General features: G+C 41.5%; 1 protein-coding gene across 1 annotated transcript; it reads right to left on the bottom strand.

Annotated features, from left to right (window-relative positions):
- Positions 1–1,321: 1,321 nt before the first annotated feature.
- Positions 1,322–14,050, bottom strand: pklr (pyruvate kinase L/R). The gene is made up of 12 exons (XM_040118823.1): positions 13,780–14,050; positions 11,081–11,245; positions 10,366–10,457; positions 10,108–10,239; positions 8,514–8,688; positions 7,123–7,396; positions 6,179–6,329; positions 5,306–5,458; positions 5,022–5,188; positions 3,731–3,797; positions 2,447–2,561; positions 1,322–2,245 (listed from the first exon to the last, which is right to left on the bottom strand). The coding sequence occupies exons 1-12, from the start codon at positions 13,781–13,783 to the stop codon at positions 2,139–2,141; spliced, it is 1,602 nt and encodes a 533-aa protein (XP_039974757.1). The 5' UTR covers positions 13,784–14,050; the 3' UTR covers positions 1,322–2,138.
- Positions 14,051–15,000: the final 950 nt, after the last annotated feature.

Raw genomic sequence — 15,000 nt, 5'->3', positions numbered from 1 at the left:
TCAGCCGATGAGCGGCCGCTGCCCTGTGCCGACTTTCAATGACATCGTGTCCAGACTACAGGGATACAGCCGCGTCCTTTTCCCCTCACACGGCACCGAGGACAGATAAACGGGCTGTGTATTTCGACAGAACCGGCTGCGCCGCGGCAAAGCGGTGCGCTCCGACGAATTCAAAAGCCTTCTCAAAAAAGGGAAAATAAAACAACTTGTTGAGCGTTTAAGGCGGCTGCTCCTTCGCGGGCTGTCGAGAGCCGATCAAGTCCAGCCGAAATTCACTACCCTGACTCGACACTCAGAGGTCGAGCAGACGCGTCCACAGAGGCGCGCAGCGCATACAAATGAAATATTAAATAAATAAATGTGCATATAAAGGTCTGGATCTAATCGGCCTGTTGCCATGGCATCCGCATCCCCATCATCCATCCCCCGAGGCCGCATGCCGGCAAGACGCACGCATCGCTCGCAGGTACGGGTCGCGCGTCATCTTCTCTCACCAATACAGAGAGGGAGTGCGTGGTGGAGAGAGCGATGTAGAAACTTTATTTAAATCTCGGAAAAGGGGAAAGCGATTTTAAAAAACGGGGACAACTTAGGCTCGAAAAATATTAAAAGACATTAAACAGATGTCAAACACAATCAGATTATGTTCATTAAACGCCCTCTCTTCCAAACACACCTGAGCTAGATAAAGATCAAGTGTTTTATCAATGCTCGTTTTCTAACGTAACCCAGAGCTGACATACGAGGGCGGTAAATGTAAAAAGACGTTGTGAACGTTGTGTTTTAATGCCAGCCGCGTTTTCGGTAAAATACACAATGACTCATTTTTCTCACTTCATAAACCTGAGGATTAAGTGGAGCATGGTGTTCACGGTGTTTTGAATTGAGAGTTCACACCCGATACTTAGAAATGACATCAAGAGTTCAAAAGTAACTGAGTACAGTTTTTTTCTAATACTCTACTTAACTACTACTTTCAGGTAGCTACTTCAACTCTACCTGAGTATTTCTATTTTAAACTGATTTATAAATCGACTCATTTCAGAGGCAAATATTGTATTCTACATTTATCTGACTGCTGTATTTACTAGTTACTTTGCAGATTAAGATTTCATATACAGGACATATGGCCATTTTATAAAATGCCGCCAACAGTATATAAACTAGTTAGCATCATCTCAAGCAGCTGTGAAATTAAATTACTTCCTACACATTAATGCATCAATAAAAACAGTAGTCCACAATCACAGGCCCCATCTGGAAGTATAAAGATAAGAGTCCTTTAAATGTGTTTGAAAGTCATTAAGTCAACCACAAAAACATTTACAGTGGTTAACATGCTCTGTCTCTGTAAAAGTGGCTATTAGTGGTAGAAAGAGGTTGAAATAAACTTTGGGAGGATCATTCAAGAAACAATAGAGCTGCAAAGGAAACACCAAGGAAGGAGGATGCCTGGAGAAGAAAGGAGAGGACGTCATATAAAAGATCATCAGACAAGAGAAAGCCCCAAGCAGGATCAGATATAATTAGTTTATGGGAGAACAGTATGCAGATGTGGGCATCTGGGTCATCTCAGTGGACAAAAGGAGATGCAGTCCAATACCCGTCGTCTCTGCATCTCCTGGCCCTGCTTGTAAAAGCCAAAAGAACTGCACTGTCATAGAGATAAGTTCAGGACTATGGAAAGAAATGAAAGCCTTATCTCCGGATTCTATAAAGTCTGTCAGTAATGATATGCTTCAATAATGGCTGGCAAGGGGGCAACATTCATTTCCAATCCAATATTATTCACACAAATAAGGCAGATGAAAAGAAGAGGCTGGAAGGCTCAGTTAGTGAAGCTTCAGCCCCGACATGAACAGGAGAACAGCGTGTTAAATTTAATGATTCAAGTTTTATTTGGTGGGAGTCATCGCTTTTAAAACACGTTATACACAGATTCAACATTCGTGAGACTAGTTCCAGTGGTGAGTGCTCCCTCACAATACCCCTGAGTTTAAACAACAATGATGTGTTTGTCATAATTTTGGTAGTGGTTCTCAGTTTTTCATCAACATTAAAGGGACTGTCTTAAAGAGGGCCTAACACTGTCTGGGCAGCATGTCAGTCAGATTGAGAGTCCAGGTCAGGTCAGGTTGTTACGGGACACTGACTGCCCTCATAATGTTGGTGTGATTGGACCCTGGGATCCAGCCTGTCACCACAATCACCATGTCACCCGATTTGAAGAACCCTCTTGCTTTCCCTGTGGAGGTGGGTGGAGAGGAACAGAGACGCAGTGTAAGAGTAAGACAGTATCCCAGCATGCAAACAATGCAGGCTAATGAATGCGTAGAATAAGACAAACAGCACACACACACACACACACACACACACACACACACACACACACACACACACACACACACACACACACACACACACACACACACACACACACTCTGACCTATGTCCATGCCAAAGTTGACCCTGTTGTCTACATCGTCTGCCCAGACAGGAGCAGGCAGAGGGTGGAAGAGGACAGGAAACACTCCTCTTAACAGCTGGGACTGACGGGCCACCTGAAGTAAAGGACAGTGACATACTAAAGTGAAGGTTCAGCCATAATTTTATTGTGAAGCTTTATTTTGTCAAATTACTACTTTTTTTTGTGCTAAATTTGGATTTTATTTTCTTTACTTGTGATGGGGGCTATATGGTGACAAATGTCTGTAAGTCAGTCTGTCCATTCAAGACTTTCAGCCTGTGACTCCATAAAATAAATACAGCAACCACTGATCTAATGCCACTGTGAGACCACTTTCCTCTTCACTGACATTTTAATCCATGACAAGGTCATCTCAAGAAAGAAAAGCCCAACTTCCTTTAAATTTTGCTTTGCATGTTCAATTTATCAATACTTTTGCTTCACGCCTGGACTTTCCTCCAGTACAACTTGCAGGCTCAAATTTTCACTTGTGCACAATGAATAAATAAATACATTTTGTATACTTTCATGCTCTCAAGAGGATAAAACCCTTTGATTTAAACTTCCTATGGCCTTTCCATTAATTTCCCCCTCAGGACGACAACACTGTCTCTTTCTATTGGAGAAAAGTCAAAATAATAACCTGGAGTATGTGACTTATAGACATTAAATATATAACAACTTTTCAGCAACATATACATATTTTTTAAATGTAATTTCATCCAGAGTTCTCTGCTCATTAAAAGGTATCAGAATTAATATCCAACAGAGTGACGACCCTTTGACTTGAGAAATTATGGGTGTTGTCATTAGTAGGGTCACGCTACCGTACCAGCAGCAGTTCACTGCTGGACCAGGTCCAGATGTGCTGCTCTGAATCTGACTCTGACCTCCATGTGCAGCAAATAAGATTTGCGTGTACAGGGGGGTTCTTATGCAGATTAACCAAACATGATTTTAAAATCATAGGTAATCATGACCGACTGTAAACCAATTTGTGCCTCATGTTTTGAAACGACTGTCTCAGAAGAAAAAGCTCTGTAGAAAGCTCCATGCTTAATCAGTTCTAAATGACGGGTGGGGAGTCCCAGGCATTTAACCCCTTGTAGGGTTCATAACACTTTGAGGGTTTTTGAGGTCACATGTGAATCGCTGACCCACCCAGCCATCATGTGAGTTGTTAGGCGCACACAAGTCATGGTGTGAATGGGTGTTAAGCTGCCTGTGGAGGGATCTCAAGACTGCATTGTAAGTGGCTGATACCTTAGGATTTCTTGTGACTGCAATGATTGGACAGCGAGGGCGGTACCTGGAAAGCAGATGTGCCGATCTGCAGAGATGAGGAGGAAAAAGGGATGAGGACGGAAAGTAAATTATCACTGCTGACACACATGAATAGTTTTTCCAATGGTCGGTGACATATTAAAGGAAAAACCAATATTAAATGTCCTAGTAAGATGTTGAGCCACCATGAGTTTCCAGAACATCTTCAATGCTTCTTGGGATTGATTATCCGAGTCTCTGAACTGTACTCTCAGGGATGAGGGTCACATAGATTTTCTCCATCTTGATCTAAAGTAAACTACACCTGCTCAGCAGTTTACTAAATGTGACAGAGCATGGTTGGATGTTAAGAGCAGTACACCTGGATGGAGGCATCTCCGTTCATTATTTTCTTCACTTCCACAATATTTGTTGTGGCAGAAAGGGGAGCTAGTTTTCAAAGGAAGCAGTCAAAACACACAAAAATACATAAAAACAAAAGGGGAACACAATAAACACTATAGTCAATAAAACTCTACCCCTGAGGATGCAAAGGCAAGGAATAGTGCTGTAATATTCAATTTGTAGCTTTGCTCTGGGATAGAAGACTAACATCTGTCACTCCAACCTTTAAAGAGTCTGTACACTGCATGTTTGCAGAGGATGAAAAAGATAAACTCAAAAACTGCAAATGTGATGTTTACTCAGTTCTAAAGCTTCCAGGAATTAGTCTATGGTAAATGTCTCCATTACGTGCATGGATTTGAGTGTGTACAACAGCCCAATATCCAAGCAATACAGTTACTGGACTTGCATCATCCAATTTGAATTCAGTCCAATTCATTGTTGGACAATTTGTGTCCAACACCAACATTTAGTGCCAAAGCGCGCAGTAGTGTGCCTTTTGCGCGGAGGAAACGTTACCACTCTCATATCTGAACAGTAAATATGAAGCTACAGCCAGCAGCAAATTAGCTTAGCTTAGCACACAGAAGTGGAGGGGGGGGTACAGCTAGCCTGACTCTTTCCAGAGATAACAAAATTTGCATACCGGCACCTCTAAAGCTCACTTATTAACATGCTCTATCTTCAGACTAGCTAGCTCCTTTTGTTTCAACTCTTTATGCTAAGCTAAGCTAACCAGCTGTCTAGGTACATATTTAATGTACATACATGAGAAGGGTATCAATCTAAAAAAAAAAATTTTTAAAAGTAATTGAAAGTAATCCAGGGTTTTGCAGAATTGTCCAATACTGACGTTATTGTGTGGCGATAGAGTTGGTATACACACCTGCCACCAGTGGTGAGGACTATGATGGCCCCAGCACAGCATTTGAAAGAGGACTCTACAGCTCCGATGGCTGTGACCTCTGTGGGATCAGAGGAGAGAGGAGTGAGGCGACGCAACTCCTCGAATAGCTGCTGGTGGAAAATGGCTGCCTCTGCCTCCCTGCAGATCTGGGAGACACATACCGAGAATGAGTGTGTGGGGGAGACAGAGGGGAGAGAGAGTTATCAGAGGACACTAAGTCAGATGTAACACAATGGACATCATGCACACACAAACACACACACCGAGTGCATCATTGCGACTGCCTCCACAGGAAACAGTCCCTTGGCAGTCTCCCCAGACAACATTACACAGTCGGCTCCATCCAGCACGGCATTGGCGACGTCACTGCCCTCTGCTCTAGTTGGCCGTGGATGGGCCACCATGCTTTCCAGCATCTACAAACACACACAAGCACGTACACATAATACATAAGCTTCACATTAGTGTCTTAAGCACGACCAAAAAGTCTCCATCAGCCACTGTAAAGGGATCAATTAATTCATCAAAAATAAACCATTTCATATCTTTATATGTCTAGAGCCGTGGAGGAGAAATGAGATGCAGGCGAGTATGACTTTGCAGGATCATTATTGGCATGCCGGAGACTCAGTATTATGAGTCAATAAGCAAGGCAGACAGTTGGAAAATGAGATAGCTCGCAGCGTTGCCTGAGAGACAGCATTTTTGTACTAGCTAAGAAGCTGCGACTAATGCTGATTAGTGTATGTGTGTGGGTGTTTGTGGGCTCAGGTCTCAAGTAGCAAACATGCTGTAACGCTGTCACTCTGAGTCAAGAGCTGTAGCATAAACAAGATATAGCACTGTGACTCAACATAGCTGCAGGAGTGTGCGTGCGTGTGTGTGTGTGTGTAATGAGAGAAGGGTACGAAAGAGAGGAAATGTGTGTGTGTTTGAGAATGAATTTATTGGACAAGTGAGCGTGTGCTTGTGTGAGTACATTATGTAGGACATTAAGGTTAATGTGTGCCTGTTAGGTTTTAATGTTAGTTTACCAGGACCCATGTGACATTTCATTGGCTGACAGGGTCTAAATCTGCATAATTTATCACGTCTGCATCCTTTGCTGTGTCGGTGTGTTTGTGTCCGGTTGTGACCTGTGTGGCACAGATGACGGGCTTGCCGGCAGAGTTGCAGCGCCCAATCATCATCTTCTGAGCGATGAAGACTTTCTCCGCTGGGATCTCGATCCCCAGGTCGCCCCTGGCAACCATCACGCCATCGCTTTCGGCCAGGATCTCCTCAAAACTGACAGACACATTAGGGGGGGGATGAGGAGGCGAAGGATTGAGTGTTTGGGATAAAAAAAAGGAGTTGGAAAAGAGCAAAAACAGAGGAGTGAGCAGGAATCAGAAAGCAGAGGCAGAAAGGACAAAAACAATAACAGCACTTTGTTTCTGTACATTATCCAGAATACATTAGAATGCAGGTTTTAAACTGCAAAAGCAAGATTTTGTGACTTGTCTCTGGATCTTGATAACATATTGAGGACAGTGTTGCATTGTGATCTAAACCCTAAATCATCTGGATGAAATCCAAATCCATAAGTGACAGCGGGAAGCTGTGATGAGGCAGATTTAAGAAAAAAATTCAGCTGCAAGAGATGTAAAACAGGACTTGTTAATCATGTAAAATTTAATCTTTATGATCCGATCTAAAAAAAATCCCATTTAAATTAAAGCTGTAGTTATACACTGTGAGAAACCAATGAGCAGTAGGAGGAAGCAAGAGATACGATAAGTAATGCAGATGAGAGAGCTGTAAAATAAATTGTGTCAGATATATTAAGTGGCTGCTATAACTCACAGACAGCCACACAGATTGCTTATCATGGATGTGTAACATCCAGAGCTGACATACAGTATGTCCATTCGTCACTGACAGCTGGCTGTCCACAGGAGGGGCAGATCGCCATTAGCAGTGGATTTATAAGTCCTGTCACATCCTCATTATGAAAGACTCACTGCCTTCAGCTACTGTATCGCTCAAAGTAACTGCGCCTAAATGGTTTTGATTCAGAAGCATATTTCCCGTGACTCACTTCTGAACTCCCTGCCGGCTCTCCACCTTGCTGATCACTTTGATTTCTCGTCCGTGTGCCCCCAGAACCCGCCGTACATCCCTGACATCCTTGGCCGAGCGGACGAAACTGGCAAACACCATGTCGATGCCCTGGGCCACCCCGAACCTCAGGTCAGCCTCGTCTCGCTCGCTGACCGCCTGCAGGCCGATCAGGTCGCAGCCGGGGAGGTTGACGCCTTTGCAACTGCAGAGCACCCCGCCAGCCTCCACCACCGTGTCCAACCAGTCAGAGCCTGCAAAGAGGGAGGAATTACGGAAAGAAAAGAAGTCAATTAAAATAGCCCTTAGAGTTTGGATGCCATCCTGTTATATCACAGCTACAAGCTGTTTGGAAAAAATTCTAAGTCACCCTAAATTAGAATCCAGTACTTAGAAAATCCCTGAACTGAGGACAGGAAAAAAAAACATTTCTCTTGAAAGACTGTGTTGGTTGACTTAACTCTAGGTTACTCTAACCTAAGAAATCTATGTAATTAAAGCCAAGTTTCATCTTGCAGGGCATAATGCAGATTATTGGAAGAACTAAAGATCTGAAAGAACATTCAGGCTTTGTGTATCCCCTTTAGTTTGGACTTATTAGAGGAAGGTCTATGATGTATGTGGGATTTTTAAAGTTATGATTTTGATGAAAATCGGAGACAGTAGAGCCTCAGATATGATCCAGACCAGCATCCTGGTGGAGAGGCAGATGTGGTAAGGGGTTGGAAGAATGGGGTATTCAGTTAAGCAAGGTTTCCCTGTTTGAGTAGTTCAGATTCACAATGAAAGACTGGGCCAATCATTATGTGACCAAACGGAGTGGTCACGTGAAGACAATAATGCTATGAATCGATGAAATGCAGCAACAAAATACAGCATAGGATAAACTATGGACTTTGTATAGATAACAAGGCAAATAAAGTTAGAAGAAGTATATAATAATGGAAGAAAGAGATCTATGGAAAGCAGGACACTTAATATTTGTGTATACAGGTACAGTAAATAGGTGTATATGTATGTATATGTATGCATATATATCTATATATATATATATATATATATATGTTTGTATCAATGTGTGTAGGCATACTGTATGTGCATTTAGGTCTGCAAGTATGTATGTAAATGTGCATGCAGAAGTATATACTGTATATCTGTGCCCATAAAGTATACTCTTTTTTTGTTTCGATGTTTTTTTTTTTCTCAATAATTTTCTTATTGGGGAATTTTTCCCTTTTTTGCTTGCAAAATTAATCAAATATAAATCATAAAAAAAGAAAATAAGTTTTAGCAAATTGGAAGGAAGTGGTATCAGATGTAAGACAGGTATGCTTTCTACAGGTTTGTTAAAGTCGGTGTTATGTGTATTACCTATTTCTGTGACTTTGAGTCCAATTAGGCCATCGTCAATGTACATCTTTCCTCCCTCCTTGAGGACTTTGGGCAGGCTGGGATAGTCCACCCATATAATCTTTCCATCTGTTTTGTCTTTGTCGCTCTCCGCTGTCACAATACGAACATGGCTGCCCTTTTTCAGCTCCACGTTCTATTCAAACACACACACATACAGAAAAAAACATCACAGACCCAGACACATTGGAAAGAAATTAATGCTGCCTTTAGGTAAACACCATTATCGTCCCTCTATTATCAACACATTTTTAAAAACAAGGTGCACTCGAGGGACATCATTTTTAAGATAATTGGTGCATTAAAGATCATTTTAATGTCAACACACTGGCCTTCACAAACCCAACGTAGGTGTTATCATGTATGCATCATCCCTAGTTGTTTCCAGAAAATATGCTTCAAGGAAATCATCTCTGTAGGTGGAGTGGTGGTGCAAGTACAGAGTGTCTTTCAAGCACTGTTTCAAGCTTCTGTGTTTGTTGGAGGGTGTTTAGAAGGACACACGAACTGTCCTGCATATTGTTTACCATGATCATAAGAACCAACAAAATTCAGTGTGTGACTCACCAATTTGGAAAAAAGAAATATATTAAGCTGTAATTCATGCTCTGCTATTATTCACAGAGCACGGCCTCTCATCCTGAGAGAGAATCTTTCTCTGTTTGCTGACGTAAAAACCAAAACCTACATCTGAGCCGGGCTGAAATCTGCTCGATCCAACTATTACCACTGTCTGTTTCACTTATGCCACGTTGACCTTCAACAGGCAGGTGTGTTTTACAATGTCTGTGGCCGAGTAGTTCTGGTAATTTATTTCAGAGATTTTGAGTGACAGTGACGGTGATAGGCTGATACACTTTGTACTGTATGAGGTTAAAACTGTCACAGAAATATGTCAACTGCCTTGTATAAAACATCTGTTGAGCTCTACTCTTGTTGCCTACTTTTTGGATTTAAAATGACTGCTTAAGTGTACTTGTACTTGTGTTTTTATTATTTTGTTATAGAGTATCTGTCATCTACCTATCAACATTGTTCATGCTAATCTAAAATGTCATCTGCTAAAACATGCAAGGAATGAAATGATGTCAATGTCCGTGATATGTATGACAGAAAAATTAGCTGGTAAAATATATTGTAAAGATTATATATAATATAAAATATAAACAAATCAACATATAAATATGTGTATCACATTTGTAAGTAAATGTATTTTATCTTCTAATTGAGCTACTAAACAGACTTTAGAGGAGACACAACAAGCAAGAGTCAGTGGGCAGCTCGCACGTCATGCAGAGCATTTTGTAAACCAATCAAGACATGAAGAGGTCATTCGTTCAGCAAAGCAGGCAGCGTGCAGCACAAAGAACAACACACTCAGATAATGATGAGAAAGGAAATGAGCACACAGCAACAGTTCCTGTTCGGGAAAAAATAGCAGTAGGTACGCACCGTGTAGGGCAGTTGACATATTTTCTGTGCCTCTTATACCTGACTGCATGTGACTGGTTGATTAGGTTTAGATTGTTTGATAAATGAAGCATAATATGCTCACCCCTTTGACTAAGCCGGTGCGGATCTCTGGACCCTTCGTATCCAAGGCGATGGCAACCGGCCGGTAATACAAGGGGTCGGAGGTAATCGTCTCCACTGCCTCTCTGATGTTCTTAATGGTTTCACCGTGGTACTGACAGACAAAAGTAGGGAGACAGAGAGAGAATCGATACATGACTGAATGAAGGACCAAAGCATGTGTGTGTAAGTCTGTAATTGTGAGAGAGGGTAGACAGACACAAACATAACGTGAACATACTTTATGTGAGCCATGAGAGAAATTCAGACGAGCAATATTCATTCCTGCTTTGACCATCTCCTGGAGTTTGGGGATTGATTGGGATGCAGGACCTGAAAGGAAGAGGATTAATACTGAGCTGAAACACTAGGTCCATTGACAGAAAATCAACAATTTTGATTATTGTTCAAGTCATTTTTCAAGCAAAAATTACAAATATTTCCTGATCACGGAATCTCAATTGTGACGATTTGCTTTTTTCTTTGTTTTATTTGAAAATAAGATGAATATTTTTGGATGTTGGACTATTAATAAAACAAAACAAAGAGTTTTAAAATGTCATCTTGGACCTGGAAAATTGAAATGGGCCCTTTTCACTATCTCTTCATATATTCCTGATTTTTTTATAGAAAAATTTGATCAAGATCAGCAGATTAATCGATGATGAATGACTATTAGTGAATCAAAGCCCCTGAATAAGCGCAGTCCTGGATAGCTAAAAAGCTATTTGTATATTGTGCTTCCTTCAAATTATTTTCTCTTTTTCCTGGGCAGAGGAAAAGCAGCGAGAGCTGAAAAGCACCACAGCCAAGAATCAGACCCTGCCAACACACTGAAGGCCACCCAGCACACAGGAGCTGGCTGTGTGACAGGGACCCAGCGGTGATATACAACAGATGCCAGAAAAGAAACTTGCAACTGAGACTCACTGTCTGCGATTGGATGTCACACTCACCAATGGTGCAGATTATGCTGGTGTTGCGCGCTGTGATTGGCTCCTGGTTGATGTCCAGCAGACATAGGTGCTCCAGGAAGGTGTCAGCCATGCTGGCGTCCAGCTGCTGGCGTTGGATGAAAGAGTCCGGCAGAGTCATCACGTCTGAGTAGCGCCTGATGCGAGCTATAGTGACAGAGAAATGTTGTCAGCAGGGTGAAGACAGTCGGGAAAACTCTACTGCCAACTCCTCCTGCGAGTACAAATGAACTAAACACCTCACACAGAAAAACAAGCGTAATTTCTGTGTTAATGATGAAGAGGAACAACAACACCTCTACTATGTAGAGAAATGAATAAAAATGGCAGCTAACCAAAACAGATTTTAAACAGTCAGAGCAGAGGAGTATGTGCACACAAAGGCACAAACCTACACCACACATTGGCCTGACATTAACTACAATGTGGAGCGGTCGTGAAGAGTTACAGTCTGAAATTCAGCTGTCATACGAGTGAGTAATATGAAAACAAAATACTTCTGCTCAGCAGATATTATTTGACAAGTAATAAAACAGCATTTAAAACAACAGACAGGAAGGCTGATATTAATGCCACATGGAGTGAATACACTGTAAAGGGTTTTATACTGATGTTTGAAGCAAATGAAATAGGGACATCTCCGCACCTGCAATCCTTTAATCTAAGACCGGCTGTTTTTCAGACAACTAAAAGGGTTCAGGCAAGATTCAGATTTCACACACAGTTTAATAAAATAATATCTCCCTCTCAATGGCGAATGAATTAAGGAAAACGGCGCCATCTTGCTTTCCCAGAAGAGACACTCAAACTGAAAGGAGACTGATTTGACTGCGTTTTTGCTGTTGCCCAGTCTGCCAGCGTAGGAGCTACATGTTCCTCCCCAGCCTGAAAGCCTCAGTGCCAACAAACTCTCCGTGAACAAATGACAAATGAATTGATAGGAGCGAGAATAATAGGCTTATCATTGAAAAGCAATGACAATTCTCATATGATACCAATTTTTAGATGGCAAAGTCGGCTACTGGATGGGTTGCCATGAAAGTTGGTACATGGTGTCAGGGTGTCCAGAGGATCAATCCTCTGGTGATCCTTTGACTTTTCGTCTAGAACCACCATGAGGTTGACATTTATGGTTTAGAGTGAAATGTGTTGAAATTTGGTCCAGACATTCACATTTCCCTGAGGATGAAATCAAATAACTTTGTCGAGTCTTTGATTTTTCTTGTTTGCCCAATATTTCATCCCACTTAAGCAATTTTTCTACAAACAAGTACATTCCATTTCACTTTGAAAAAAATCACATTTTGTCATCTTTCACCTCTTGAAATTTCAAACTTGTATGTAATGCCTTTCAACACCCTATCCCAGTGACTCCACTAGGCAAAACTAGTGCTTGAAACCCGTAAATGGAGACCATGTCTCTCGTGCAGAGCATTGTGGTACCTGGCTGAGGACTTTGAGCCAGTACAATGGCATCCATTTTTATAGGATGTCACAGTCAGTCAAGCCTGCAATTTCTGCCACCGCAGGGGAGGAGAGAGTAAAGACCAGAGAGGAGAGCTTGATAGACAAGGCCTGTGTTAACGGGACAACAGGATACAAGAGGTGAGGACAAAGAAGGGCGAGAGGAGGGGAGGATGAATGGACGGTGAGGTGAAGAAAGGGGGAATCAATTTCTGTAAATCTATTTAAAAAAGAAAGAAGTACATTTTTTGTTAATTTTTTGGGAATCAGTTATATGATACCCTGTTAAGAGCTTGTTAACCAATGTCTAGTGTCATGTTTTAAAAAGCAAAGCTTGAAAAGGGCAAAGCAGAGGGAACTCCCTGAGGAAAACTGTGACTGGAGGTTTTGCAGGAGAATTTGAACATGCAGAGCTCCTCTATCCTGTGGATTCGGTAGCTGTCAGTATTTTCTCCCTCTTTCTCTTCGTTTCTTTTTCTCTCTCTCTCTCTCCACCTCCCTGTGACCCAGTTCTGCCGCACTGCTGCACACATCATTACGTGTCCCACTGAGATCCTCCTCTGACACCTCCCAGAGTGTACACACACACACACACACACACACACACACACAAGCTCATGCACTCACACACAGGTACCTGTTACTGGAAGGCTGACTATAAATAAAGCAGACTTTAGGTCATAGACACAGATGTTGCAAAATATCAGTCAATACACAGCCTTTACGACTGATAAGAAAGGTGAACCACTTGATGGGTGTGGCCACAATATACCAGGAATGTCCTGCTTTTGCAAAGGCGTAACATTATTACAGGAACGCAGGTCAGCGCATGTGTGTGCAGTTGATCAGTGAACCCAAAGTGCAAGGGCAGATATTTGTCCAACTATGCACTTAAGTTCAAAAGCATCTGACGAACGATACAGTGGGCCATTATCTGACCTCACAGTTAAAAAGGGGCAAATGAGTAATGTACTGGAATATGATGGAATCATTTGATATTGCCCAGTCACTGCCAGTGGAAAATTACAAATAATTAGCCACAGAACTAAGATATACCCAATTAACTTCGCACAAAACTCCTTTGTACTCGCAGTTCAAATGAACAATAAAGCTAGGTAAATCAAGGGTTCTTAACAATGCTAAGTTTGTACGATAATGCAAAACATTTTTTGTAGGTCTGCACCCCTCAGTACAAAAAATCTCCTCGGTCCACTTACCCATTTTGAGCAAACCTTCCTTTAAGCGATCCAAATCTACTTCCCAGTTTCTTCCCCCCAATCAATTTATTTTAGGATTTCTTGAACTTTATTCTGTAAATTCTCTAGATTTCCTCGTCTGTCTTTTTCCTTCCCTGCGCTCACAATTAGCACCTGTCATTCTCTAAGTCTTTTGTCACCGGAACAAGCCTGGTTAAGCCTCTTTCGTTCATTTTTACCCTCTGATTTTTACCCTCTGCTGCCCCCTCATCTCTCCTCCCACTCACACCATTTGGAGGGACTCCACCGCTTGGATGACTATGCTGAGTTAGTGTAGGTGGCCAATCCTGACTGGGCAAACAGGATGCTAAAAATGGAAAAACTCAATGTCAATAGACTCGTGGTAATGACACACAACTATCAGGGTGCACTACAGTACAAAGTGAAACTTTACTTTTAGCTGCACCACTGCAGGTTATGTAATCCTAACCCTGACCTCAAACTGACACTTATTAACCTAAAACCAGGGACTCAATATCTGTGCACTACTTTCCACCCTATTTTACATTGTACTTAAACAATAAGTTAATAAATTGATTAGTCGATCGACAGAAAAATAATCATAAGAAATTTTGATAAGCATTTATTCGTTTAACTAATTTATCAAGGGAAAATACCAAATATTCGCTCTTTCTTAAATGTTATGATTTGTTGCCTTCTCTGTTTCATATGGTGGTAAATTGAATATCTTCTGGTTTTGGACTGTTGGTTGGACAAAACAAGATTTGAAGATGTCATCTTGGGCTCTAGGAAAAGGTTTTTCACTATTTTGTAACATTTTTAGACGGTCACTCGATTAATCGTCAGTGTTTTAGCCATCTGAACTGTCCAAAAGAGTGCGACCAAACCGATATGCCAGTGTCGCCTAAATTTGGGTCTAGGGACAACCAGGGGACCTTTAGGGAATTTCAGTGGCGTTCTCAGGAAATTAGTATTTTTACCATTATTTTACAGGTTCACATTTGTCATTCTCGTCCCTACTGTTGTCTCCTTACCTACTGAATATATATACAGTATTAAGAAAGTCTGCATCATATTCAACAACTGAAATCTTCCCTCTTTTTGAATGGGTATCACTATCTAATTGTGCACCTTTTATAAATGGTTAATAAGCTGTAATTAATGTCTTTATCAATGGTAAATAAATAACTAAATATAACTAAATGAATAATTAACTTTTGG

This window comes from Xiphias gladius, chromosome 22 (assembly GCF_016859285.1).
Source record: "Xiphias gladius isolate SHS-SW01 ecotype Sanya breed wild chromosome 22, ASM1685928v1, whole genome shotgun sequence".
In the NCBI taxonomy this organism is placed as follows: domain Eukaryota; kingdom Metazoa; phylum Chordata; class Actinopteri; order Istiophoriformes; family Xiphiidae; genus Xiphias; species Xiphias gladius.
The sequence above is the reverse complement of the archived record's forward strand: the minus strand, read 5'-3'. Positions and strand labels throughout refer to the sequence as shown.